The sequence below is a fragment of the Guillardia theta genome (assembly GCF_000315625.1).
Source record: "Guillardia theta CCMP2712 unplaced genomic scaffold GUITHscaffold_25, whole genome shotgun sequence".
Taxonomy (NCBI): Eukaryota; class Cryptophyceae; order Pyrenomonadales; family Geminigeraceae; genus Guillardia; species Guillardia theta.
In genome coordinates this window covers 151,483-178,803 of record NW_005434649.1, presented here as the reverse complement: position 1 = coordinate 178,803, position 27,321 = coordinate 151,483, and the positions used below count along the sequence as shown (strand labels likewise).

Here is a 27,321-nt window from a genome sequence, read left to right as displayed (position 1 = left end):
CCTCCCCTCCCCTCCCTTTTCTCTCGCTCACCGGCTCTCTCCCCTCCCCCTCTCCCATCTCCTCCTCCCCCTCCTCCTCCCATCCTCCTCCCCTTTCTCCTCCTCTCCCTCATCCGCCTCCTCTCCCTTCTCCTCCCCCTCCTCTCCCTTCTCTTCATTCACCTCGCCCACCTCGTTCCCCCTCATGAAAAGGCTTGAGGCATCAGCAGCGGAGGTGAGGAAAATCCAACAGCTGCTCGAGGAGGAGGATACGGTCACCGAAGAAGAGGACGAGGCAGAGCCAGGAAAGGTGAAGCCGCGCACATCGATCCAAGTACATGTCGACTGAGCTGACACGTTCGGGTCGAGACAGTCAAGTCATGTTAACACGAGTGTACATCTTCACAAGGATGGGGATCAGAGCACAGCGAGTGAGAGATGCTGCTGGGGTTGGTTTGTTGCTGACATGAACTCATACCTGCAGCTCGGGATGTAGGAGGCGGTGAAAGTCCACGGAGGACGAGACAAGCGGCTGCGAGAGGAAAGAACAAGAGTCCTCGTATGGAAGGGGATGATGAAGTAGATCAGATGCTGCAGAGGGAAGTTCGTTCGAGCCAACGAGAGGAGGAGAGATTGAGCAGCAGGTTGCAAGACTGTCATCTTGCTATCTTACAACACTTCCAGCGTTTGGACACGGTCTCCCCTGCTGCTTGCCACAGGAAGTGACTTGAGGACACAGGGAGACGAGCTGGATGATGCAGAGAAGGAGCAGGTTGCAGCTAAGCTCCAAGAGGAACTTGACAGGAGCATCCGAGAGCTGAATGAATGCATCTCGGACCTCGATCGAAGGAAGGAGCAAGCGCTCGTCGACCTCCAGCAAGACTGTGACCTCGCTGAGGACGCGCAGACCTTGCAAAGGGCGCTGGAGTTGGAGCTGAAGGTGCTGAAGCAGCCGAGGACGTCGCATGCGAGGAGGAAGGAGCTACGAGAGCTCAAGGCGAAGAATGAGGAGCTTGTATGCAAGGATCCGCACTCAGTCCATGTGTTCTGACCTCCGTGTCCTCCAGTTTCTTCTCCTCTCAAACCTCATCGACGAACACATCCCTGACGCTGCTGCGGTGGGGGAGCAAGCTTCGTTCAAGGAGCTGCTGGGTGACGTCATGAATCACCATTTCCAAGACGAGGCTGAGGAGAGCTTCTTGGCGATCAGCTCCCGTTACCGGCAGGAGCACGTCGATCTGCTGGAAAGAGCAGGGGTGATTGTGGTGGACCCGGCAGACCCCTGTCGCATGAGGATGACTAGCTTCTTCTGACCTGCGCTCCTCCTCCTACCTTACACCCTCGTGAAACCGGGCCATGCAGCGTTAGAGAAGTTGGAGAGAGGAGGGGCGTCGAAGTCGTCGGTGGGATACAACTTTCTGAAGATCCTCTCGGCCTCTGTCAAAGTCCAATCAATCTCCCTCCCTCCCTCCTTCATTCCCCCCCCCCCCTCTCGCTCACTCATTCACTCACTCACTCCCCCCACATTGCCCTCCTCTCACCAATCTCATACTCGGCGTCGGGATCATCGGGGAAGGGAGCATGCATGCGGTTGCTGCAGTTGGTCGCTGAGTCGGTCAGTGTACTTGTGCTGTCCAGGAGCGAGACAGCCATGATGGCGTCTTGCTCCGTCACCTGCCAGAGGTCAAGGGCTCTAGCTGCAGGAGAGCAGCAGCACCTCCGTATGCATCATCAGCCGGGCGTGCGCCTGCGCCAGCCTGACGAGACTTTCCAACATTCTGACCTACATGTACGTCTGAGGGAGCGAGGAGGGCGAGGTATATGCGTCACAGTCGTGCGAGCTGCGTTCCTTCCTCCTTCCCCGCGCTGGATCTTGTAGTACTGCACCAGTATCTTCTCGCTCGTTTCCGTCAGGTGAGGTTTGAAACTTCTCTTCACCCAGCATATGTACATCTGACGGTCCTCTTCAGCTGACGAAAACAACTTCCCACCAACCAACCTGAAGTTTCTCAAAGTCCCACAGCCTGCCTAGCGGACTTTCCTCCCCCGGAGTCGACGACTGTCCGTTGAGGATGTGACTCGAGACTTTCCTGTCCCACTCCTCGTTCTGCCATAGCTCAGCCCCAGCAAAACAGTCAGACTTTCTGCACCTGCGAGTCCAGGAGGAGGATGACGAGATCGAAGCGAGACAGGAGGGGGGAGGCCAGCGCACAGTTGACCGTCGCACTCTCGTCGGGATCGAACTTCCCTCGAGGGTTTGTCGCTGCAATGACCTTCACTTCATTGTCAGCTTCATGTTCGTTGCTGCCATCACTGACCGTGCAACGGGTGTTGAGCTTGCAGACCAGCCCAGCTTTCGCCACGCTGATCGTCTGCTGCTCCATGGCCTGCGAAGACGTCAGGGCAGTCCCTTCCTCCTCCCTCCTCACCTCATGGATGGCCGTCCGATCTGACTCTCGGATGCAGTCAAACTCATCAATACAGCAAACTCCTCCGTCGGCAAGCACGAGAGCTCCAGCCTCCAGCACCCACTCCCCTCCGCTGTCCCTCTGTTGCAATGGGCTGGGTGTCACCTGACCCAGCAGCACTTCCACCACCTCCTCACCTGTGCTGTCACTGTCAGACCTGCGCTCGTAGTGCCGATGCCTGTGGTGTGAACTGCTCGAGGGCTCAACTTGGAAGGTGTCAGACCCCTAATGCACGTACCCCCCCTCCTCCCCCCTCCTCCTTACCTTGGCGCAGTACTTGAGCAGCTGGGACTTGCCGAGCCCGGGGTCGCCGATGATGAGGCAGTGAGACTCTCCTCGCGTCCTCGTCCCTGCTGTGTCCGATCTCGGGACCCCCCCGATCAGAGCAAGGAGCAGCGACAACTTCACCTGCCCCAACGCTGGCGGTGAGGAGGAGGAAGTGACCAGGGGATGCACACAGACCTTGTAGAGCCCGCAGATCATGGGGCAGAAGCTCCGGATGATGTGATCGCGCGCAAAGAGAGGACGATTGGATTGAGAGCTCCAGAAGCTTTCGAACTGCTTCGACATCTCTTCTGAAAAGTTCATCCTCGCCTTCTCCTCGTTGCAGACTTTGATGTTGTTGGCCGTCAGGACCATCTCTATGTCTGGCCGCACATCCTTCACTAGCGACTTCCACCTCCTTGTTGGGATGGCAGTGATTACAACATCATCACCCGGCTTGCATCGATCGACCAAGTCATCTTCCAAGACAACCACTATGCTCCTCGGAATGCTCCCGATGCTGAGCTTCTGTACTTCCTCCTGGATCTTGATCTCTTGGTAGTCTCTGCAGACTCGCGACCCTTCCACGATGTTGAAAGTTGTTGACTTACAAGGTTTCGCACCGGCAGAAGGGCAGGCGGTTGGAGGAACCAGGTTCCCATTCTGATGCTCCAAGTTGGCATAAACCTTGAACTTGAACTGACATTTCGCGCACATGTACTCTCTCTCCGATTCAAGCATCTTGATCGTCCCTGCTCGCACGACTGTTCCTCGGATCGACACGACACCTCCAACGTCTGAGCTTCGGATGGACGAGACATTCACCTTGCACACAGACTCACACAAAGGAGGAACCACAAGCCGAGGATGAATGTACTTCTTGATGCACATGCTGTACCTGTCCTCGCTGACCTGAATTCTTCTCTCTGCTACCTGTTGGATTGCTTCGGCAAACAGAGGGAGGATGAGCGTTGGCTTGTGGATGAGCAGAGTACCAAGTTGCTGGTTGAAGTCGAGGAGGTCCAACAAGGCGATATCAAGCGCATAATGCCTCCAATCGTCAAGTTCAATCAAGATTTCATCCAAACGGTCCATGAGTAAATTTGTCTGCTCGATGAACTTGGAGAAAGCTTCGACATACTCGACGGGAAGGATCGCAGTGTGATCGTAAACAACCATCGCTGTTCAGGAAACCCTTCTAAGGCGCATGAACTTCCCTTAAAGGAATCAACTTGGGGTGTAGTATATGCTGTCTTTGATCTGTCAATGTGATGCTGCAAGTTTCAACACAAGACAGCAGAAGGTAACTGCAAGAGCGTAAACAGCACAATGAGAAGAGCGGTAAGCTAGGCCATCGAAGATTTCACTTCGGAACAGGATCCTCTTCTGCTGAGCTGTCAAGCCCGTGTTGAGCTTCCTCTTGCAATCATGTCTACTACATCTGCGATGATGACTTGTGTCCTTCTCATCGCTCCTCCATCCTTCTTTCCCTCCTTCTCGCCTCTTCCCGCCATTCCGTCACGCCATGCCACTAGGGTACGTGTTCCACCACCCCTTCTTTTATCACAATACACCCCCCACCCTTCCTCCATGACTCATACCGCACACCCTCTGTTGTCATGTCCCCTGTCATGTCCCACTGCTCAGGTCACGTCCTGTGCTGCCGAGTCACGTCGCCACAATGACGACATGACTCGTCAACGCACCGACGACTCGACAATCATGTCCAGAGAAGCCCTTCTCCTACTTCAAGTCACCCACTGAGACGAAAGCTCAGAAGTTTTACTAGGCAGTGTCTCTGCTAATCTTCGTTCGTACTTGAGCATCACTTGTTTCAGAGCTTCAATCCTGGAACCGAACATCACTCGGACATCCTTCAGTCGAGAAGTCATCATTGTCGATCATGAACTCAACTGACATTCCGTCCACCCTCATCAACTCCACTACCGTCGTCATCCTCATTACCGTCCATACTTGCGTCTAAAGTAACTTGTCAAGATCTCGGAAATGCGATGGACATTGACTGCAGCGTCGTCGCTGGAGTCCTTGCGGTTGTTTCCGCTGCATTGTTCAACGCCATATTCAGAACCCCCTTGGTTGAATACTTTCTCACTCAGCAGACCGCAACCGTGATAGAGGCTGTCGAAGTATGTGCACTTACACCGATAATTGAAGATCTCGATGACTAAACTGCCAGGCTGCATCACACTCGACAAGGAGACTGCAGCACCATGATGAGCTATCAGGATGTCCGTGTGAGCGAAGTACTCAATCTGCGCCTTAGGAGACCAAGTCTTCCCCTTGGCGAACTCAACGAATCTGACGTCTGCCTTGTATTGGCTGAACAAGGATAACTTGACGACATCCTTGAGATTGGTTATCCTGCGTCCGCCGGAGGTTCTCTGCAAAATCAGAACCTGAGGTGGCCTTCGCGAAGCAAGGTTGGCAGATATTCCAAAGTGATCCGTGATCCTCCTGCGAAACCTAGCACAGATTGACGGTTTGTTGGATGCGTCCCGGTCGAAGAAATGATACTTGTCTGGGTTCAAGGCAGGGTACCGTCTCCAAGGAGCATCGACACACACTGTGCGATGCTCCCGTACCCCCCAAGCGAATACGATGCCCCTCGATATGGTGGATAGCATGGCGAACTGAAGCGAGGAAGAAATTGGGGAGCCTGTCGGAGCCCAGCCTCCACTATGGTAACTCCTGAAGGTGTCACATGTACCTCCCATATGATCGATCAGAACATGAGAAAAGTAAGACATGTTGTGCTTGTGGAGCCAAAGCGCGGCGTCAGCAACCTCCTCAAGAAGGTGCGGAAAGTGAGTAGTGCGAGAAAACAGATACGTGGGACCCTTGAGACGCAAGACTGGTAACCTGCCTTCAAATCGTTTCGTGCACTCCTGTCTATCAGGCGATTCGTAAACGTCATCGCAAGTGTACAACATGCCATCAACTATGCGCGTGAACCGCAGTTTCTTCTGAAAGCGGCAATCCCGATGTCCTGCTGAGCTCTGCAGGTAAAAGCATAGCGAATGCTTGGCAGTATACAGTGATTGATCAACAAAACCCGAGATATTTACCGGCTGGATCCTACCGGGCCCGCGATCTCCTTCGTACATACTCTGAAATTCTCTTGATTCCTCTTCCCAAGTGATGAAGAATTCATTTGTGTTTACAGAGGGTATCGGCTTACTGGTATCTTTCATTTTTTTCTCGCGAGTTGTATTGATCCTACTGGCGGTATGACTTGGCGAGGTTGTATTGATCCTACTGGCGTTATGACTTGGCGAGGTTGTATTGATCCTACTGGCGTTATGACTTGGCGAGGTTGTATTGATCCTACTGGCGTTATGACTTGGCGAGGTTGTATTGATCCTACTGGCGTTATGACTTGGCGAGGTTGTATTGATCCTACTGGCGTTATGACTTGGCGAGGTTGTATTGATCCTACTGGCGTTGTGACTTGGCGAGGTTGTATTGATCCTACTGGCGTTGTGACTTGGCGAGGTTGTATTGATCCTACTGGCGTTGTGACTTGGCGAGGTTCCAGTTCTTATGACATGTGCCACAGTTGTATTGCGAGCAGCTGAGTTTCTTCTCAGAACATTAGTCGCATTATCCTTCTTCAATTCGTGCTCACAAAGCTTTCTTTCGCAAGCATCACATTGTACCATAGGCAAGCGGTCTTGATAGTCATGGTAAATCCAGGAGAGCAGTGAACCAAGCAGAAACCCTACAAGAGCAGCGCGTAGAGCGATGTTGGAAGTATTCATGTAAGGCTGCTTCTCATCAGATGAAAGGCTCACACCAACTCAAGAGGAACTTGTGTGCGCCTCAGCTGGGCACTGTGCCACGGCATTCGGCGTGGGAAAGCGAGAGAGGTTGACAAGAGCCCTTTTTAGGTTCTTTACTCAAAGTTAAGTTAAAAATTAGTACAAGGTCTAGAAGTCTCTTGCGGCAGTCCAATTATGATTACTCCCCTCCTGCCCTTATTCCAGTAGTGGCACGGTACTTGCGCGGGCCCGAAGAGGAAGAAGGAGTGGGGGTGGGGGTACTTGTTGCACCGGTGCATTTGATTGAAATTTGCATAGGTGACAGGAGGTGGTGTACCCTCAAACAAATGTTGTAGGGTACCAAGGAAGGATGTGGGGTAGGGTGCAAATGGGGGTGCTGGTCAAAGTGGGGGTATTCCCCGTTCAATATGGGGTGGGGTGGTATTCAACAACTGTGGCAAGGGGGTAGGGTAGGGAAAGAGGGAAAAGCCTTGAAAAGCCAGGGGGGGCTGCCAAGAGGCACGAGAGGCACGAGCCTGGGGCATCCCACCCCGCCCACCGCATTTCATAGGAGACCGCATAGGAAAAATCCCGCGGGATATCGACCACTTCGACCTTGAAGTCCCGCGCACGTCGAACTTTCTAGCCAGGTAAATACGGCAGTCCGTCACGTATACGGCAGTCCGTACTATCAATATACGGTCCGTCACAGGCTGTACGGCAGTCCGCACCCATTCGGCTGACTTGAGTGTGCCGCAGGCGCGCGAGCACAAGGGAGAGGATGAGCGGCGAGGGCGAGCAGTGGGCGACGTGGGGCGAGGAGGAGGGCAAGGAGAAGGTGAAGGAAATCATGAAGGAGAACAAGGAGGAAACCAAGAAGGAAACCAAGGAGATTGAGGTGAGGGAGGAGGAGGTGAAGACCAGCCCTGACGTAGCAGCGCAGCAGCAGCAGCAGAGGGAGGTGGTGGTGGAGGCTGGGGGGACTGAAGGGGTCGAAGGGAGGGTCAGGCAAACAAGGGTCAGCCTGATCCCATCCCTCAGCAACAAACGGAAGCGAGACAACGAGGATGAGGAGGGGGGTCAGCCTCTCGATTCTTCTATTTCCTCCCCTATCAAAAAATCCACACCCGATCCCCTTGAGGAAATCGAAAGTAACCTCACAGCGGCGCTGCTCACCCACCCTCTATTGGCCTGGGTTGAGCAGGGGTGGTGGGAGATCGAGGGGGTCTGTTCTAGCCCCGTGAACGATGTAACGGGGCGTATTGGCCAATTTTCTTAATTGGAACACTAAGGTAAAAGACCAAAGATCTCTTGTTACCCTTTCTGCTGCTTGGTATTTTAAAAAATAATAAACAGTGTGCTTCAACCTCAGCCTGCTAAACCAGAGTCGCCATCCCGCTCTCCTCTCCCGTCCTCTCCTCTTGTCTCCTCTTGCCTACTCTTGTCTCCACTCTGTTCTTCACTGCTCTTCACTGCTCTTCACTGCTCTTCACTGCTCTTCACTGCTCTTCACTGCTCTTCACTGCTCTTCACTGCTCTTCACTGCTCTTCACTGCTCTTCACTGCTCTGCATCTTGGCTCTGCATCTGCTCTGCATCTGCTCTTCACTGCTCTGCATCTACTGAGCATCTGCTCTGCTGCGCTCCGCTGATCCTCCCTTAACTGCTCTGCTCTGGTCATATGATCTGATCTCTCGTTTGCATCTGCATCTACTGAGCATCTGCTGTGCTGTGCTGCGCTTCCCTTGACTGCTCTGCTCTGCTCTGCTCTGCTCTGCTCTGGTCATATGATCTGATCTCTCGTGTGCCTGCTGCCTTCTTATCTAAACTGCTCTCTCCTCGCCTTTGCTTTGTTGTTCCTCTTGTTCCTCCAAGGTTTGCTACTTTGTTCCTCCTTTTTTTTGTACAATGTTCTGCATCTGAACTGCTCTACTCTGCTGATCCTCCCTTAACTGCTCTGATCTGATCTGATCTGATCTGATCTGATCTGATCTGATCTGATCTGATCTGATCTGATCTGATCTGATCTGATCTGATCTGATCTGATCTGATCTGATCTGATCTGATCTCTCGTGTGCCTGCTGCCTTCTTATCCAAACTGCTCTCTCCTCGCCTTTGCTTTGTTGTTCTCTGCTCTATCATCCTCCCTGCTCTGCTCTGCTCTGCTCTGCTCTGCTCTGCTCTGCTCTGCTCTGCTCTCTCCTCCCCTCCTCCCCCCTGATCTTTTATCCTCTTGCGCGACCTTCAGCTTGACTGTACGAGACCCTTGGGATCCCCAGCCGATGGAACATACGATCTGAGTAAACTACCCCTCGAGCCTGACCCACTGTCCTCCTCGTCGTCGTAATCCAAATCGTTATGGTGCAGCATTCTTTCCCTCCTCATCATCATCATCATGATAATGATCCGTCATAATCGTCACTGGTGGTGAACTCCACTGATATTGTTTGTCGTGATCGTCGATGCTTTCATCGTCCCCTTCAACTCGTCAACTTGTCCTGAGTCGTTCATCATGCGAGCTGACCGTCTCCACACCAAGTTGGTTACTTCTTGCTCAGCCGTCTCGCCGATTGTGAGTCGTCTCAACTCTGAGCTCGACATCGCCATTTGTGAGCATCGAGAAATGATAAGGCCGGGGCACTAGTGTTTCACGTGGAACCTTTTTGGCAGGGGTAGACCTTACCAGGGGTGGTATTCAGTACCACCTAGAGTACAGTAATTTTCGACATGATAGATACGGTAGGGTACAAAAGAAATAGGGAAAGGGGGTGGACCCCCTTTATGTGTGAATCCGCCCAGTCTGTGTAACAACAAGGGGGCAGCGGGGGAGAAGATCATGATGAAGTTCAACAAGGATGCGAAGATGATGATGATGATGATGATGATGATGATGATGATGATCTCATACTCATGTAGTATCGCCTCCTCTTCTTCCATGTCTTGGTCACATTCGGGACCACCTCTCAAACTTCGCGTCGACACCAACCTTCACTCACACCCCAGACTGGGAGGTCGGAATGTGCATGGTAGAACAGCAGAAACTCTGCAGGGAGATCAATGCGCGATTGGGAGACCTTCAGTGTTGAGGATGAGAGGAGGAGAGGGAATTTTCGATGACATAGACAAGATGGGTCAGAGCATCATGGGGAACGGGCTCTGGAAATTCGTCAAGTTGGCCATCGGGTGGCGTGAAAAGGTACAACACACGGTGGAAGAAGATTTAGAGATATGCAGGAAGATCACAAGCAGACATGTCAAGAAATCAAACATGGTGGACAGAAAGCTCCTTTACTTCATCTCCCAGGGCCCAACTTTCTTTGCGAATCCCGTCACATACCTGTTGAGGTACATGAGGGGGACAGAAGTGCAGGTTGCGAAGGCTGTTTCTTTCCTCAACGAGAACAAGGACAAGCTGTCCACAAATGAGATGAAGGAGCACTTGTCCAAGGCAGAGAGCAAGGGAGGTCTGGGCCTGACCCCTGCGCGAGTCAGCGAAGCTCTCTTCAGGGCTTCAATCCAAGTGGAGGAGCAGCAGGAGGAAGAGGACAACAAGAAGCATTTTGTGGAGGAGGAAGACGAAGAGCTCGCAGCGTACCAGAAGAAGTTGGAGAAGAGCCATAAGGGCACTTCCTCTGCCGGGGAGAACAAAAAAATCCACAAGTTGGCAACACAGAAGTGAGTGCTTGTGTGTGTGGAGGGTTGCCGAAAGGATCAGCGGAGAATTCACTATCGTACAGGTGGACTGGCACATCAGGAAACGTTGTGAAAAGATTGCAAAAGGAGCTGATCGCCATCCAGGCAAGCTCTTGTCCTTGCTTCTCACTGGATGAAACTGACGTCGGGGGTGCAGAGCTCTGGAAGTTTCGAAGTTGAGCTGGTAGTTTGGAGTTCCGACTATGTAGCCGATGAGAATGACGCTGTGAGCAGGTCAATGACAACATCTTTGAGTGGTATGTCACAATCGAGGGCGCAAAAGGCTCTTTCTATGAGGTTCCACTTCCTCCTTCACCACTCTCTTTGGATTTCTTGACGAAGTTGTGGCAGGGAGAGAAATTCAAGCTCAGGTCTGAAGTTTTCATAGCAAACCCAAGATTGTTCATATATCGTCTCGTTGACAACTCTGCAACACAATCTGCTTCAATCTCATTTTCACTATCTTGAAGGAAATCAATCTTTCACACCTTGTTTACTTGTTGCATCACGGCAGGTTTGGATTCGACGAGAAATATCCCACCGAACCTCCAGAGGTGACTTGTGCTTGTGAAAGAGACAGAAAGAGTCTTCTTGACATGTTACAAAAGGTCACATTCGTCGTTCAAGTTCCGGGCTGGCCCCTACCTGAAGCTCCCACAACTGTGAGGACCTTAACCAACACTCTTTCTGCTCCTGCTCCTATTGTCTTTTCTTCCAACTACCTCTACCTGCTTCTACTTCTCATCCTCCCATTCCACTGCAGTGCGCGTCCGGCGACTGCCCATCACAGCGTAAGGGAGGTGAATGGCCCGCGCGCTGGGGCACGAGGAAGGTGAAATTCTTGCTGCATCGACCCTGAGCTGACGAGAGGAAAAGCATCACTGTCCCATCCATCCTCACATCTACACCAACGGCCACATCTGCCTCAGCATCATCTATGACGACTGGTCGCCTGCCCTTGGGGTCGAGGCGGTGTGCCACAGGTTCGCTCCTCTTGCCGTCTTCACGCCATGGAAGTGACTGGCGCGCTCTTTCCCTTACTCGGGAGCAGCATGATCAGCATGATGAGCAGCGCCAAGGAGAAGGAGCCTCCAGCAGACAACGAGATGCATCTGGACGCTGGTCAGAGCGGCTCAGCCAAGAAGGTGAACGCATTGCTGGGCTCCTGCTGAGGTCTGACGGATCTTTGCAGCTGAAGGGCTGGGACTTCCACGATCACGAGGCGTGAGTCAGTCTCGATGGCAAGCGCTTATCGCCAAGCGATTGACAACCGCTGAGCCGATGGAACGAGAAGAGGGTCATGTTTCATCGGCTCTTCTCAGCTGGAGTTTTCAAACGTGGCACCTGAGGGGCTCGCAGTAGCATATGTCAAGATGGACGCACGCGCATGTTTGCTGGCGTTTGTATAATACAAGAGGATACATCTTGAAAGAAGCTAGAACTCGTCGTGCCTCGATAATCCCCGGCACATGTCTTTGATCTGCAAACAGGATGAGCTCGAAGGGTCATGACGACGATGCTCATGGTCGTCAACAACTACATCACAGATCATCATGGCAGGCTGCCTTTCCTCAATCCACATTCCTCTCACCTGACTCTTGCAATGTTTCTTGTTCTCTTCATCTGCGTAAGGTCCATACGGAGCGTCACACTCAGGGACGTTTCCTTCGAGCTCGGCATTCCCCGACAGTCTCAGCAGAATGAGATCTCCCAGCTTACAAACGCCAAGAGGGACGAAGCCCTTGAGCTTGTTGTTGCTCAGGTCAACTTTCTTCAGATGCACCATGTGCGGCCCCAGGAGCTCGGCCGGGATATCTCCATGTAGGAGGTTGTCTGCCAGGAACAGCCTGTGAAGCTCCTTCAAGGCCCCCAGCGCGGGTGGGATTTCTCCCTCCAGCTCATTCTCGTTGAGATCCAGCTGGACTAGAGACTTGAGCCTTGTCAAGGACGTCAGGGGGAGCGGTGGAGAGTCCGAGTCTCTTCTACTCACTCGCCGATGGTGTCAGGTATACTTCCAGTCAACTCGTTCTGCTGCCTGCAAGGACTTCAGAAGACAGGACAGGATAGCATGCTCAGTACAGCTCTAGCTGATGAAGGCTCGTCGCTCCTCCTATTTCACGCGGTATGCTCCCGCTCAGCTTGTTGCTGTTGAGGTGCAATTTCTCTAGATTTTTCAGTTTCCCGATAGAGCTTGGAATTGCGCCGACCAAACTAAAAGTGCGTCATCTGAGAACAGCAAGCAAGAACAAGGAGGAAAGGCGAGGAATGGGAGAAAGCGACTAACGAGGGACACAGGATAAGAGATAACGGACAAGCACGAGGAAGAATAGAAGAACACGAACAGACTTGTTTGAGTTGAGGAAGAGTGACTTGAGGCTTGATACACTGCCAATATCGGCAGGGATAGAGCCATAAAATCCGTTCCCCGCCAGGTACAAGTGTTCTACGAGGAAACCCTTGCGTCAATGGAGTACATAGTTCAATCCTCATGGTCACCTATCGCTCGAAACTTGGTGATGTACGAGGGGAGGACACATGTGCTCTCGTCATCAAAGTGCTGGCACACTCCTGACACTCTTATGGATTGTATCGCCTGCTGTTGAGAAGTTCCCGCCAAACCTTGAGCAAAGGGAATCATCTCGATCAGTACATGAATAATGATCAGAGAAAAGGTTGGCAGCATACAAGAACTGAACAAAGTTGATAGCAGACTTACCTTTCACTTCGATCTCTTTACATGTCACTCCACTCCAACTGCAGATGTCCTCTCCCTCCCACTCCTGCAAACCAGGTTTGCAGAACCCGAACAAACTCAGGTCATGCAAGGGAAACGTATCATGTCACCTCAACTCGCCATAGAGCAGCAAGATCTCTCATCAGCTTCTCTTCGGAGCTCATCAGCTTGTGTGAACAAACTTTCACGCTGTGCTGAGCCAGCACCAGCAACAGCGCCACCATCCTACTCTTCCACTGCATCATCCCCCGACAAATTTTCCTGATACCACCCACGATACCACCCCTTCTTACCTAAAAGACCCCTCCCTTGCTCGTCTCCCCCAATCTCTTGGTACAAGGGGGAAGGAGGACAGCGAGTGGGAGAGGAGAGGAGAGGAGAGGAGAGGAGAGGAGAGAGGCAAGGAAGGAGTGAAGGGCTCTCCTCCTAACAACTGTCAGGATGGGTGGAGAGCACACGGAGGGAGTGGCGCTGCATGCAGTGAACGGGGAGCAGGAAGAGCCTCCGCGCAAGCAGGACGAGGATGTAACAGTCGACCGCATTGTCGATCGCATCGGGTTCGGAAGGTATCAGGCTCGTCTCCTCGTGCTATGTGGAGCTGGATGGGCTGCCGACATCATGGACATTCAGGCCTTGTCCTTTCTGATACCGAAGTTGAAGCGCGAGTGGGGGGTGAGCAGCGCTGGCCTTGGACTCGCCGCCTCCTTCACCTTCATCGGCATGCTGCTGGGTTCGCTCGTGTGGGGCGTCATGAGCGATCGGAAGGGAAGGAAAATTTCCTTCACGGTATGAACCTCGGAGAAGACTGAGGGGGACCTGATCGTGCTGGCAGCTGACTAGCCTGTGGGCGGGATTTTTCGGCATGCTGGCAGCGACGGCATCGAACGTGGAGAGCCTGGTGCTGTGGAGGTTCCTCCAGGGATTCGGTCTGGGGGGGAACCTTGCGATCGATTTCAGTCTCTTCATGGAGTTTGTGCCGACATGCTCGAGGGGGAAGGCGACGACTCTCCTGACCATCTTTGCCACTGTTGGCAGTCTCACTGCGTCCGGGCTGGCCTGGGCCCTGCTAGAAACTGCCGGCTGGCAAACATTTTTGATCCTCTGCTCCTGCCCCGGGATCATCATAGCATTCTTCCGCTCCCAGATGTTGGAATCCCCTTACTTCCTCGCAGAGACAGGTCGAGACGAGGAGAGCCTGCGGGTGCTGAAGGAGGTAGCGAGGTTCAACGGGTACAACCAGGAGCTGCTGGGAGAAGGCGGCAGCATCAAGAAGACTGACAAGATTCCTTTACGTGTCGTCATCAAGAGCCTGTCTGCTCCTCATGTCAGGGATCGTCTTGTCGCCACGTCCTGCCTGTGGTTCGCTCTCTCCTACGGCTTTTACGGGTTCAACGTGTGGGGGCCCAGCTATTTCGATGCAAGAGGGTTCAAACCCCAGGTGCTCTCCTCCTCTTCCTCCCTTGGACGCTCATGATAGATGCATGGCAGAACTCTTATCAAGCCCTCTTTACTTCTGTGGCATGCCAGATCCCTGGAACCCTCTCTGCCACCTTTCTCGTCGAGCGCTGGGGCCGCAGAGTCCTCATCATCCTCTTCTCTCTGGGGTAGCAGCCGCTGAGGTATGAAGGATGGCAAGGATTGACTGGATACCTCAGGTGCTTCCTGAGCATCTCAGGCGTCGCGCTGTTTGAGCAGGCGCAAGCTATGGTTCTTTTCACCCTCGTCCTCAATTTCAACACCGCTGCGCTCTGGGCTGTGATCTACGTGAGCGGCAAGCTCATTCCTCCTCTTTCCCTGACATCGTGCCCAGACTTACACTCCGGAGATTTTCCCAACACAGCTCCGCACAAGCGCCATGGGCGTCTGCTCGGCGATCGCCAGGATCTCCGGCATTCTCGTCTCGTACCTTGGGGGAGCTTTCCTGCACTATTCCGTCTCTGCCTCCCTACTCTCCTATGCTCTCTCCTACGCTCTTGTGCTCCTTGTCGCCGCGTTCTTCCTGAGGGTCGACATGACCGGAGTGCCGCTCTCTCACGTCTTCTCCCACGACGAGCCCTCATACTCTGCGAGGACAAAGCTTGCCGAGTCCGATGTGCTCGCGGACCCGCACGAGGTTTGAAAGGCGATCACTGAAGCATTTATTCTTTGTAAATGATTGGCGACGATTGTAACCGTCGCAATGCTGAGCTATCATAGCCGCCGGCTGAAGGTCTGCTCGGGAAGAGCTCGGGGCGGAGACTGTTGAGTCTCTTGCGGGCGTTCAGACATCCCGATGGCTTGTTTCATGCCATCAACAAACTCATTGAAGAAATCCACAACTTGAGAGACAGGCCCGTCAACAGCTTTCAACCAGTCCGAGTCCTCTTTGGTCGTGGACGAGTCTATCTGTTCTTGCTCGATCATCCGTCTTTCGATCTCTCGCTTCCAATCCTTCATTCGCGCCATCGTCTTGGGATGAGCAGGAGGTGCTGCTGCTGCCTTCGACCGCTTGTCCTTCTTCCCTTCCTGACTTTCCTCCACATGCATCGCAACATTCCCCACTTTCCTCCTAACCTGTCCCGACCTCGCTGGCATGTTCGGAGTTTCTCCAGGAGCTGTCCCACGGTTCCTACGGGAAAGAAGTGACTCTTTCTCAGCTTCGAGCTTCTTGCGCTCGTCGTTTGGGATATTCTTCTTCAGCCTTCTCTCTATCTTGGCTATCGCAATTGTTCCTTCGTCCATGTCGGCATTTGTGCTTGAAGGGCTTGAAACTCCAAACTTCTTGATAACCGGAGAAGAAGCCTCTGATGAACCGAGCTCCAACACTTCCTCCGCAATTGTGACCCTCTTGGTTTCATCCCGCGTTTTGATCATATCCATTTCACCTGGAAACTGTGAGCCTCTACAGTCTCGATAAAAAAAACTACTACCTTCTGGTCTGCCGTGCTCATCGGGGAATAGATTCATACGCAGATCCATCGCACTATGAACGAAATCTTGATTCTGGAAAGATCATAAGTTAAAATGTCAATGTCGACACTTGGTTGTTTATCTGACAATCTTCGTCCCCTTGCAATCTGTGTTCTCCCCTTCAATTCCTCCGAGCCCACCTACCCACCTCCCTTTCCTTTCACCTCCCTCCCTCCACCACCTCCTCTAGCTCGCTCGTTCCTTCTCTCCCTCTCTCTCTCTCCCTCTCTGTGAGACTGCGCACTTTCCCTTTTTCCTCCCGCATGTTCCTCCCGCCATGTTCCTCCCGCCATGTTCCTCCCGCCATGATCCTCCCCTTGTTCCTCCCGACATACTTCCAACTATGAGGAAATACCCACTAGTACCCCACCCTCTCTTTACAGTCATTTTCGCTATTCTCCCCCGCCTGTTCCTGCAACTTTCAACTACCCCACCCCCTTATTGAATCCCACAGCAACCCCTCAAAAGGACGAACGATTTGGGGCCCCCACTCTAATATTTTATAACCGCAATCAGGTTCAGAACTAGGCAGAAGGGAGCATTCTTTGCTGTCTTTCATAATTCAGTGTTTATATGCTGAGGCGGACCTGAAATTCAAGTTGATGTTCCTTGACTGGTGACACGGTCGGATTTTGTACGTCAATGCCATGGGCCATGACAGGCTGACAGGGGAGTGATGAGATAGTACCGGGGCTCAAGTACCGGTAGTGAATGTACCCGGCAGGCTCAAGTACCGGTAGTGAGAGTCAATGTACCGGCGCCGCAGGCTCAAGTACCGGTAGTGAATGTACCCGGCAGGCTCAAATGCCGGTACTACCGCGGTAGTGAATGTACCGGCGGCAGGCTCAAGTACCGGTAGTGACTCATGTCAGAGCCCTGCCAACTTCCGAGGCTGTCACGGTGGTAGTGCCGTTCAAGCACTAGGAGTCCGGTCCCGTCCCCCGGAACTTCAATCATTTGTACTGTTACTCGTGACAGTTACTCAATGGTCACTCAGTGATTGCCGGTGCGAGAGGCGGGCCGGTCGGATGATCCGGCGGCCGCCGGGCCCTGTACGGTCCCAGTGTCAGTGTAGTAAAGGTATCCCGGCGACTCGCCGTAGTCAACGGTTTGGGGGACAGCAGTCTCTTCTCGCCGTATACTGATTTTTTACTCGAAGTTAAGTTAAAGATCAGTACGAGGACAAGACTGCTGTCCCCCTAAGTTAACTGATCCGAGGCTGATCGGATAGACAATTCCCCCGCGCCGAACTTCGAACATCATGCCTTTACTCAAAGTTAAGTTCGAACAAGTCACCGTCACTGTCACTCAGGGCAAGAGCGCCGAGACCATCAGGTTAGACCGTCGGACTCCGAGTGATATTGAGAGGCCATTATGAGACGTGCAAACTTCGGATCCGACCGAACGTTTTGCTCTGGCCGCCCGGCTCTCTGCTTCTGTTGACTCTCTGTCTCTCTGTCACTATCTGTCTCTCAGCCCCTTTCTCTGTCCCGTCTCTCTGTCTCTTTCCCTATCTTTTCTCTTTCTCGGTATCTTTCTCTCTTGTCTCTTCTCTTTCCCTTTCTCTATTTCTCTCTGTCTGTCTCTTTCTCTGTCTGTCTCGCTGTCTCTCTTTCTCTCTGTCTTTCTTTCTGTCTCTCTCTTTCTCTTTCTCAGTGTCTCTCTCTCTCTGTCTCTCTGTCTCTTTCTCTGTCTCTATGTCTCTCAGTCTCTATTTCTCTTTCTGTCTGTCTGTCTGTCTGTCTGTCTGTCTGTCTTTCTCTCTTTCTCTTTCTCTCTCTCTCTCTCTCTCTCTCTCTCTCTTTCTCTGTCTCTATGTCTCTCTTTCTCTCTGTCTTTTTGCCTCATTCTCTCTGTCTCTGTCTCTCTTTCTCTGTCTCTGTCTCTCTGTCTCTCTGTTTCGCTTTCTCTGTTTCTCTGTTTCTCTGTCTTTCTTTCTCTTTCTCTGTCTGTCTTTCTGTCTATCTCTCTGTCTCTCTCTCTCTGTCTCTCTGTCTCTCTGTCTCTCTCTCTCTTTCCCTCTGTCTCTCTGTCTCTCTTTCTCTTTCTCTTTCTCACTTTCTCTCTGTCTCTGTCTTTCTTTCTGTCTCTCTGTCTCTCTGTCTCTCTGTCTCTTTCTCACTTTCTCTCTTTCTCTCGTCTCTCTGTCTCTCTTTCTCTCTGTCTCTCTTTCTCGTTCCCTGTCTCTCTTTCTCACTCTCTCTGTCTCTCTGTCTCTCTGTCTCTCTTTCTCTATGTCTCTCTTTCTCTGTCTCTCTGTCTCTCTGTCTCTCTCTCTTTCTCACACATTCTCTCTGTCTCTCTTTCTCTTTCTCTGTCTCACTTTCTCTCTGTCTCTGTCTTTCTTTCTGTCTCTCTGTCTCACTTTCTCACTTTCTCTCTGTCTCACAGTCTCTCTGTCTCTCTTTCTCTCTCACTTTCTCTCTGTCTCTCTTTCTCTTTCTCTGTCTCTCTTTCTGTCTCTCTGTCTCTCTTTCTCACTTTCTCTCTGTCTCTCTGTCTCTCTTTCTGTCTCTCTGTCTCTCTTTCTCACTCTCTCTGTCTCTCTGTCTCTCTGTCTCTCTGTCTCTCTGTCTCTCTTTCTCTGTCTCTGTCTCTCTGTCTCTCTGTTTCGCTTTCTCTGTTTCTCTGTTTCTCTGTCTTTCTTTCTCTTTCTCTGTCTGTCTTTCTGTCTATCTGTCTCTCTGTCTCTTTCTTTCTTTCTCTTTGTATCTCTGTCTCTCTGTCTCTCTTTCTCTTTCCCTATCTCACCGTCTCTCTTTCTCTTTCTCTTTCTCTTTCTCACTTTCTCTCTGTCGCTCTTTCTCTCTCCCTGTTTCTCCGTTTCTCTGTCTCTCTTTCCCTCTGTCTCTCTGTCTCTCTTTCTCTTTCTCTTTCTCACTTTCTCTCTGTCTCTGTCTTTCTTTCTGTCTCTCTGTCTCTCTGTCTCTCTGTCTCTTTCTCACTTTCTCTCTTTCTCTCGTCTCTCTGTCTCTCTTTCTCTCTGTCTCTCTTTCTCGTTCCCTGTCTCTCTTTCTCTGTCTCTCTTTCTCTTTCTCTTTCTCTTTCTCTTTCTCTGTCTCTCTTTCTCTCTCTCTGTATCTCCGATTCTCATTCTCTCTTTCTCACTCTCTCTGTCTCTCTGTCACTCTGTCTCTGTCTCTGTCTCTCTGTCTCTCTGTCTCTCTGTCTCTCTGTCTCTTTCTCACTTTCTCTCTGTCTCTGTCTTTCTCTCTGTCTCTCTGTCTCTCTTTCTCTCTGTCTCTCTTTCTCGTTCCCTGTCTCACCGTCTCTCTGTCTCTCTTTCTCTTTCTCTTTCTCTCACTTTCTCTCTGTCTCTCTTTCTCTTTCTCTGTCTCTCTTTCTGTCTCTCTGTCTCTCTTTCTCACTTTCTCTCTGTCTCTCTGTCTCTCTTTCTGTCTCTCTGTCTCTCTTTCTCACTCTCTCTGTCTCTCTGTCTCTCTGTCTCTCTTTCTCTCTCTCTCTCTCTCTCTGTCTCTCTGTCTCTCTGTCTCTCTCTCTTTCTCTCACTTTCTCTCTGTCTCTCTTTCTCTTTCACTGTCTCACTTTCTCTCTGTCTCTGTCTTTCTTTCTGTCTCTCTGTCTCTCTTTCTCACTTTCTCTCTGTCTCACCGTCTCTCTGTCTCTCTTTCTCTCTCACTTTCTCTCTGTCTCTCTTTCTCTTTCTCTGTGTCTCTTTCTCTTTCTCTCTGTCTCTCTGTCTCTCTTTCTCTCTCTCTTTCTCTGTCTCTCTGTCTCTCTGTCTCTCTTTCTCTTTCTCTCTCTTCCTGTGTCCCCATTTCAGAGATGCTACCAGTCAGGTACTACCCCCTACCCCCCTTTTATACCTTTATCACCCCTGTACCTTAGCATACCCCAAAGGTGAAGGTTCTGCTTTCCCCCAAGTTGCCCGAGCGCCTTCCTCGGTCCCCTCTCATACTCAAGCTACTCGCTCGCTCCCCGGCTGTCCCCTCCCCCCTCCCTTGCCCTTCTCTTCTCCTTCAGCCCTCCCTTGCACTGGAGCACGAGTTTCCTCAACATGAGCCACCCCAGCGCGAGGCTTCTCCTTCTAATCATGCTCATTCACTCTGCTCCGTCCTGCTCCATGTCTCCTGTACAGCCATGCTTTGTGGCCCACTCCTCCCCGTCCCTTGGGCTTCCCTCCAGCTTCTGCCGTCTATCTCGCGCGATGCGCATCAAAGCAGCGGCAGCACGCACTGGCCTTCGGGTCGCTCAGAACAAAGTCAGCGACGACGACGGTTACTCGAGTCGAATAGTGGAGGACGCGGAGGAGCAGCAGATGGTGATGACGAGGGTCTTGCGCAAGATCGACGGCTCTCGAGACGTCCGCACCTCAAACCTCTACGACCAGCAGCAGCTCCGCCTCAACAACATCAGCATCGCCGACATCATGAATCGCGCGATCAGCAAGGTTGAGACGAGAGAAGGCTTACCACCCAGGTCCTCCCCCTTGCAGCTTGAGAGGTCTCCCGTCCTCTTGTTCTTGTTCTCCTGCCAAGTCTGACGCCTCTTCTCCTAGGCCTCCTGACCTCCAGCAGCAGATCAGCGGCAAGCACATCGATCAGAGCGTCGAAATCTTCTTTTCTGCTTTCTGGGATATTCTCAACCCTCTCTTACCGTCCTTGTCCTCCCTCATTGCTCGGCTCGGTAACAATCTCCCATACCGATGCAACTGCTGACTGTCACAGTCTATGAGATCGCGTACGTCTGGAACCGTGTGGACCTGAACGTGAAGGCGGTGTCAGTCTCGGTCCTAGACTCCGGGCTAGTGGATGGTCAGGTCAAGGTCGAGCTTATGAAGCATTTCCCCTTCGAGTCCAATCAGGTAAGCTGCTTGAGATGCGCCTCCAACACCTCATTCTTCTCCGCCTCCAACACCTCATTCTTCTCAATCTTCTCATCCTACTCATTCTTCTCAATCTTCTCATCCTACTCCTACTCATTCTTCTCAATCTTCTCATCCACCTACTCATTCTTCTCAATCTTCTCATCCAACTCATTCTTCTCATTCATATCATCCTACTCATCCTATTCATTCTTCTCATTCATATCATCCTACTCATTCTTCTCATTCTTCTCATTCTTCTCATCCTACTCATTCTTCTCAATCTTCTCATCCTACTCATTCATATCATCCTACTCATCTTACTCCCTGAAACCCTCTGCAGCTCTTGGAAGGCAAGTTTGTCGCCGGACCCAACAAGGGCATGGATCTTTTCATCTCAGTTTCGACCACCGACCAACTTAGAACCAACAACGCAACTGTCTCGAAGCATCAAGTGTTCAGCGTCCTATCAGCACAACAACCTTCAAACCTCTCCATCCCGTACGTGGATCATGTGCAGTATGGCGGACTTCATTGGTACCTGTTTCGATATGCTAGCTCTCTACGACGGTACAAGAGCCTTACTGAGCTCATTCAAGAATGTTATGCAGGGAATATGTTGAACTAGAGTTAAGACTGAGACGGTTAAAAGCTATCGGATCAGCTATTTAAAGTTGTTTTTTTTTGGTCAAGAAGAGAATTCTATCTGACCTACTCGATTACCCAGAAAGAGTTCTCAACCTCGTTGAAGCTCCTTCCTCCGAACATGAGCAACTGAGTCCCGTTGTTTACAGCGGCCCCGAACTGAGTGATCTTGACGAAGCCTGCTGGAGGTGACCACTGGCTCCAGCTTGACCCGTCGGCTGACACCCAGACCTCTCTAGAGATCATCGCGTCCTCCAGGCGCCCTCCGATGACGAGCAGGTGGTCCTTGAAGGCGACTAGAGCGTGTCCTGATCGCCTGCTCCATGCGGCGGACGAGGTGACTTGCGTCCACGTCATCTCACCCAAGGAGTTGAGGGCAGCCATCCACACGTCGTTTAGACTTCCCGACGAGCCCTCGCCTCCTGCAAGCCAGATCCTCTGACTGCAGTTCACGTTGGTGACAGCGACACTGTGAAGAGCGCGAGCCTGCCAAGGCGCCTGCAGCTCCTTCCAGCTCGAGCCATCCTCACTGATCCATACGTCCGAGTGATACTGCACTCCTCCTCCCACAAAGTTCGCTCCGCCCATGACCAGGAGGTATTCCTTCTTCCCCTCAGTGTCGTATGCTAGCACGGATGCTGCTCCCAGGCCGTACCTCCTCGACCAGGCAGCGCTGGCAGTCACTTGTGTCCACAAGTCTCCATCGGAACTTTGCCACACGTCGTTGAAGCTTCTTCCTCCCTCTGCTTGACCTCCGAGCACCATGAGCGCGGCACGATGACTGACGGCTGCATGGTTGTACCTGCTGCTCCATGATGCTTTCACAGTGACTTGCTCAGGCAGCAGGCACAGAGCGTTGGGGCTGCTGCAAGACTGCAGGTTGACCCTCCAGACGTCGGATGAGAAGGAGGAATCTGTGCTGGTAGGCGAAGTCTGTGCCAGGAATCCTCCCAGGATCCAGACGCTGTGCGAGTGGAAAGCAGCTGCATGCCCATATCGAGCACGCAGAGGCGGAGAAGCGTCGAGGCGTTTCATAGTCAAGCTGTCAAACACGAATGGTGATGTAGACAGAAACTTGAACGTCATCAGCTGTTGGGAGAAGTTGGAGGAAGGGCTCAAAACGCCTCCCGCAAACGGATGAGTGAAGTCCCCGCCGTCATCGACCATGGTGACTTGCAGCCTTGCCTCCTGCGCCTCAAGAGAATGAAAAGTGCAGAAGGCAAGGGACTGGTCGGAGCTGTTGTAGCTGGGATATCCGAAGAGCGCAAACGGAGCACCAGGATCGAGCAAAGTCAGGACAAAGGAAACCTTCTGAAATCCCTCGTTAGGTCCTGCCGAGAGCCCCTGCATGAATCCCGACAAGTACTGAGGGTACGCGAAGGGTTGCACTACAATTTCTGTTGCCTGCAGGTGGAAGGTGGGTTTCTGGTTGACGTTCATCACCTCCACTGTAAAGGCTCTTGAAGATGACTTGTTGCCGTCATCTTTCAGAGTAATGTTGAAGCTGGTGGAGCCAAACACGTTCTGGTTCAGCACGAAGACGAGGGAGCCATCCGGGTAGATCTGAGGGCCCTGAGCAAACAGAAACGCGCTTTCGTTTCTATCCACGTGCTCAACAACAAAACTATATCTCTGATATGAGCACGTATACATACCGCACAGAGCGTTCGCGGAAGTCTGAAATGAAACGCCCATGTCCGTGAATGTCAAGTCCATTGCAGATTCGTACGGGTCCCCTGCAGAGATATCATATGCAAAATTCCTGTGAACGTGCAAGAACGAATTCTTGCGATAGTCGGGGGAACAATCTTGATTGCTGACCACCTGTACGCACCATGAATTTTCATTGACTTGAATCTGCGAGGTGAGATTGAAGTACGGCGGATTGTTGTAGGGAGTGACCTGAATTGTGACATTCTCGTCCTGACCCGACACTCGCATCCCCTGTACAAGGAACAAGAGCCGGCAAGTCACCCTTCCAAAGGCGTACTCCTGGACCTCGAAAGTGATGTATCCTAGGGACGAGCTCAATGTGACCTGAGGGTGCCGTACAAAGATGTTGACGTCACCGGTACAATTCCTGAGTGCGAACGAAACATCGTTCTTCGACCCGCTGTATGTGATGTTGGAGATGAAAAGCGTCGGGCTGTACACGCCAGAGCTCTCCATGACGACGATGTCCGGGAGGAGCAGGTGGTAGGAGGGCTCGGGCTGCGGCTCAGAGCAGTTCAAGAGGAGAGTGAAGTTGAAAGATTGCAGCATCCAGTCTCTGAACGAAACAAGAATGCTCTCCTGCGATGCGAAGTACTGTGTCACTGAGTACCGAACTTTCCCGTTGGTGTCACTGATGTTGCTGATGCTGGAGATGGAGGGATGCACCTGAGAGATCTGCATGCAGTGATCAAAGTAGTTGGTGAAATCGGCTGTTTCCACTCCAACGGAAGGACACTGCAACTGAACGTCGCCGCTAGAGTGCAGGTCATACTTGTTCACCGTGATATTGAAATAATGATTGGCAGACCTGTTCGTGCCCCCATAGAGCGTTCCGCCAGAATCCTCTGCCCAGATCAGGACACTGATCTCGCCGTAGAAGCAAGGATTGATCGAGAGTTGGAGGGTTTCTTCCTGTACGATGCTGGCATTCACAATCGATGACGGCTCTGAGGTCAGGATGAAGAAGGAGAGTTGCTGCCATTGTTCCTGGTCCCCAGCGCTAGCATTCTTGATGAATTGAGTTCTGCTGCAGGCATTGCACTGCTGCATGTCGAAGATAAGATTCAGCATCAGACTGTTGAGAGTGAAGGAAGGAGCCTGATTCACTGAATACACGAGCACGTCGACTTCCTGCGAGGAGGTAGACAACCCGCAAGACTGGCTCTCTTGGAGCATTTGCAGCAGAAACCTTGAGGTGATGGTGCTTTGTTGAAGCAAGAGCTGTGGATAAAGGAGCAGGGATCCATTAGGGTAGACGGTGGGGAGAGTTTGGAGTCCCTGCAGCGAGTTTGAAGTGATCTCGGTCATGTTGAAGTACTGCCTTAAGTCCCTCACGCTGGGGCTGCTGGAGAAGTTGGTGACAAAACCGTCGACCATGATGGCCCCGGCCCCTCGCGAGAGCTCCACTCTTGTCCTGCCGTCCGCCCTCAGCAGCGCAACTTCTCCTGACTGACGGCTGAGATCGATGACGAACTGAGGAGATTTGGTGAACTGCACAGAGAGGAGAGGGATCTTCTGGTTGGTCGGAACGTTAGTGCACTGGCTGCTTGAATTCGACAGGCTGAAGTTACTTGAGACCCGAACCTCGAGGTCGAAGAGTCCGTCTACTAGGAACTGCCCCGCGACCAGCCCAATGCATCGGTCGCCTTGGAGGGAAAAGGAGAAGGTCAGATCACTGATGGGACCCATCGGCATGATGATGTCAAGAAAGCTGCAGAAATGGTTGGAGATCTCAGGAAGGTTCGATACAAAGATCGTCAGGTTGAAGTTCGGTTCGTAGCAACGAGTGAGATTCTTGGTCCCGTCCTCAAACACCGCGTCCATTAGCGCGGGCTTGTCGATTTGAATGATGAAAGGAATGGGTTCAAAGAAGAAATCGTTTTCTATCCTCATAGTGAACTCAGCCTCTCCCCAGTTAGAACTGCCTATCTTGAACTCCAGGTAGAGTTCAGGGGTTATCCGCATCGAACCTTGCTCGACCAAGTTTGGCTCTCCCTGCTTCAAGTCAAACTTGAACTTCTCCGACGGAACGCTGAATAAATCCAGCGGTTCCTCCCTGTATGTTTGCTGCCACCTCTGCATCTGTTCAAGGAACTGGCTGATCAGCTTCGGGTTGTTGCTGTAACAGGCGACGACCGTCACTTGGATGTCGCACTTGGGGCAGCACAGGAGCTCCTGCTTCCCTCGAGGAGGAACATAGCGAAGGATGTTGGAGAAGTGCGCTACGTGGTTCAGCGCCTCGAAGGTCACGTGACCGTCGGTGATGCCGATGGCAGCGTCGGTCATCTTGGGGGGTATGCCCTTGCAGACGAGCTCGCTTTCAGATACCCAGGCTGAGTCCGCGCAAGGGAGGCCGTCGATGTAGATGGTAGGCCTGCTGTCCTCAACGCCGAAGTTTCTCCCGTAGAGGGTCAAGTTGCCGTTCCCTGCCGTGGAGATGCACGTCGGAGCGACGTCTGAGACCTGTGGAGTGACCATCATCTGCAGGTCATCGATGGGAAGCAAGCTCCGAAGCTGCGAAACGGGCATGCTAGTGACGCCTTTTCTCAGAGTTCCATCAATCTGGCTCCACGTGTAAGTGTGCAGGAGTTGATCGTCATCCTTGAAGATGATGGTATTTGCCGACTCTAGAGCTGCAAAGTACTCCGGAATTATGTTCTCCGAGGGGAAGGAAGCCAGCGGTGTCTTAGAAGCGTTGATTGCCTGTATCGATGCTGAAGATTGTACGTCGATTGCAAATTCATGGCATGAATCTGCACTGAGATCAAAGAACTTGGTCCATGAAACTCTGTCGAGGTCGAAGAGTGTCATTCCGTTTGCCTTGTTGCCATATGAGTTGCTCCACATGTCCTCCTGCACGACAACAACAGAGTCCATCTCCCTGAAGTATGACATCACCCGTACGTTGTCTAGGACAGGACCATGAAGCACTTTAGCGTGCAAGCACAGCTCCTCTCCCTTGCTTCCATGCAACAAGTACAGTTGGCTGCTCATCCTCTTCATCTGCAGGTCTGCCGCAAAGCAAGTGTTGTTAGGCAGCGGCTGCCCCACCCCAAGCTCATAGTAGCACAAGACCTGCTGGTGTGACGTGACCTGACAGAACCCGCCCACCTCCTCACATGTCGATCGAGTCGAGGAGTCAATCTTGACTGCTATCACCTGCTCCTCCTCCCTCACCACCATCGCGTAAAACAGTCTGTTCATCGCATCCCAAGCTCTCACGTTGGACGCGAGCTGAAAGTTTCCGATCTTCTGCGTTTGGATCTGCAAAGCTGAAGGGTCGATGATGATCACGCGAGCATCTGAGCAGTTGATACCCGCAAGCATGCCCATGATAGTTCCTGTTGTCTTGTCAAATTCCAAGTTTGTGACCTTGAACGCGTTTGAGCCAAGACCAGTCTCCAAAGACACCTCCTTTGACCTTGCAAACATTGTTGTCTCATCCAGCAATGTGCTCAAATTGAACTCTGTGTATGAAATTTGCGCGTTCACCACGTCCGGATGAAACACGTACACTACTTCATGGATGGGGGAGAAGACGGCCATACCGAGCTCAAAGGAATCAGTGAGGTTTGCCTTGAGAAGGCTCAGCCTGTCATTCGCTGGGTTGAACATCCAGATCTCAGACGAGGAGTCTTTGCTGGTGAACAACAAGACTCTTTGCCCGATGCGGAATAGATACGGGTCATTGAAGCCGTACGGCGATCTCAAGGCTACCGCATAGACTGCGTCCGCCATCGGCTTGTTCAGACTGAGAATGCATGAGATCTCGTTGTTAGAGAAGTAAACGAGGTTCGTGCATCGACTGGAGTTGACTTTGACTTCTTGTATCAAAGAGGTTGAATTCCCAAAGTTGTAACCGTAGATAGAGAGATGGACAAATTTACCTCCCGCTTGGTATTCAGCCATGACGTTAGTCACCACCGGCTGAGCTGATTCCAGCATACCCAAGAAGATTGCTCCTCGCACATTCAGTTCAACCTGCCAGGGCCCATTGACGTTGCTGGGGATGCGACAAACAAGCTCGCGAGGAGTCCTCGAGAGGATCTCGCAATTCTGTTCACCAACCCGAAGTTCGACTGGGTTTTCAGCAGATCCGAAGTTCTTCCCGATCACTGTCAAGATCTCACCGTCCAGGTTGACTCTAGGAGGCTCGTAGGCCTGGATGACAGGAGGGCTGAAGTATGAGAAGACACCCACGAACGTGTTATCGCTGTTGTTGACAACCACTGTCATGTTCAAGTCTGTGCCGGTTCCCGCGCTAGTCGTGCAC

The 27,321-nt window shown here is 52.1% G+C and overlaps 10 protein-coding genes across 10 annotated transcripts; 5 read left to right on the top strand and 5 right to left on the bottom strand.

Moving 5' to 3' along the window:
- Positions 1–184: 184 nt before the first annotated feature.
- Positions 185–1,292, top strand: GUITHDRAFT_137334 (hypothetical protein; the record flags this gene model as incomplete). Its single annotated transcript, XM_005834476.1, has 3 exons — positions 185–289; positions 719–1,021; positions 1,047–1,292. 3 exons carry the CDS (start codon positions 185–187, stop codon positions 1,290–1,292), a joined length of 654 nt encoding a protein of 217 aa, XP_005834533.1.
- Positions 1,293–1,491: 199 nt separating this feature from the next.
- MCM9 (minichromosome maintenance protein 9) lies at positions 1,492–4,234 on the bottom strand (the record flags this gene model as incomplete). Its single annotated transcript, XM_005834475.1, has 10 exons — positions 2,910–4,234; positions 2,712–2,855; positions 2,585–2,653; positions 2,409–2,528; positions 2,298–2,366; positions 2,199–2,252; positions 1,979–2,086; positions 1,810–1,932; positions 1,697–1,762; positions 1,492–1,653 (listed from the first exon to the last, which is right to left on the bottom strand). Exons 1-10 carry the CDS (start codon positions 3,888–3,890, stop codon positions 1,492–1,494), a joined length of 1,896 nt encoding a protein of 631 aa, XP_005834532.1. The 5' UTR covers positions 3,891–4,234.
- A 438-nt stretch (positions 4,235–4,672) lies between these two features.
- On the bottom strand, positions 4,673–5,923 carry GUITHDRAFT_137332 (hypothetical protein; the record flags this gene model as incomplete). The annotated part of the gene is made up of 1 exon (XM_005834474.1): positions 4,673–5,923. The coding sequence occupies one exon, from the start codon at positions 5,921–5,923 to the stop codon at positions 4,673–4,675; it is 1,251 nt and encodes a 416-aa protein (XP_005834531.1).
- Positions 5,924–10,778: 4,855 nt separating this feature from the next.
- On the top strand, positions 10,779–11,018 carry GUITHDRAFT_69387 (hypothetical protein; the record flags this gene model as incomplete). The annotated part of the gene is made up of 1 exon (XM_005834473.1): positions 10,779–11,018. One exon carries the CDS (start codon positions 10,779–10,781, stop codon positions 11,016–11,018), a length of 240 nt encoding a protein of 79 aa, XP_005834530.1.
- A 49-nt stretch (positions 11,019–11,067) lies between these two features.
- GUITHDRAFT_69388 (hypothetical protein) lies at positions 11,068–11,354 on the top strand (the record flags this gene model as incomplete). Its single annotated transcript, XM_005834472.1, has 2 exons — positions 11,068–11,165; positions 11,234–11,354. Coding segments are annotated over 2 exons (219 nt in total), but the record flags the coding sequence as incomplete, so codon positions are not given.
- A 214-nt stretch (positions 11,355–11,568) lies between these two features.
- GUITHDRAFT_162646 (hypothetical protein) lies at positions 11,569–13,163 on the bottom strand (the record flags this gene model as incomplete). The annotated part of the gene is made up of 8 exons (XM_005834471.1): positions 11,569–11,662; positions 11,774–12,119; positions 12,173–12,217; positions 12,262–12,393; positions 12,529–12,625; positions 12,679–12,801; positions 12,899–12,962; positions 13,027–13,163. Coding segments are annotated over 8 exons (989 nt in total), but the record flags the coding sequence as incomplete, so codon positions are not given.
- Positions 13,164–13,357: 194 nt separating this feature from the next.
- On the top strand, positions 13,358–15,035 carry GUITHDRAFT_106534 (hypothetical protein; the record flags this gene model as incomplete). Its single annotated transcript, XM_005834470.1, has 5 exons — positions 13,358–13,702; positions 13,749–14,354; positions 14,405–14,520; positions 14,572–14,680; positions 14,727–15,035. The coding sequence occupies 5 exons, from the start codon at positions 13,358–13,360 to the stop codon at positions 15,033–15,035; spliced, it is 1,485 nt and encodes a 494-aa protein (XP_005834527.1).
- A 71-nt stretch (positions 15,036–15,106) lies between these two features.
- On the bottom strand, positions 15,107–15,874 carry GUITHDRAFT_106533 (hypothetical protein; the record flags this gene model as incomplete). Its single annotated transcript, XM_005834469.1, has 2 exons — positions 15,107–15,780; positions 15,826–15,874. 2 exons carry the CDS (start codon positions 15,872–15,874, stop codon positions 15,107–15,109), a joined length of 723 nt encoding a protein of 240 aa, XP_005834526.1.
- Positions 15,875–19,949: 4,075 nt separating this feature from the next.
- On the top strand, positions 19,950–21,318 carry GUITHDRAFT_106532 (hypothetical protein; the record flags this gene model as incomplete). The annotated part of the gene is made up of 4 exons (XM_005834468.1): positions 19,950–20,329; positions 20,385–20,512; positions 20,554–20,690; positions 21,034–21,318. The coding sequence occupies 4 exons, from the start codon at positions 19,950–19,952 to the stop codon at positions 21,316–21,318; spliced, it is 930 nt and encodes a 309-aa protein (XP_005834525.1).
- An 83-nt stretch (positions 21,319–21,401) lies between these two features.
- GUITHDRAFT_69472 (hypothetical protein) lies at positions 21,402–22,370 on the bottom strand (the record flags this gene model as incomplete). The annotated part of the gene is made up of 2 exons (XM_005834467.1): positions 21,402–21,651; positions 21,991–22,370. 2 exons carry the CDS (start codon positions 22,368–22,370, stop codon positions 21,402–21,404), a joined length of 630 nt encoding a protein of 209 aa, XP_005834524.1.
- Between the last annotated feature and the right edge of the window lie 4,951 nt (positions 22,371–27,321).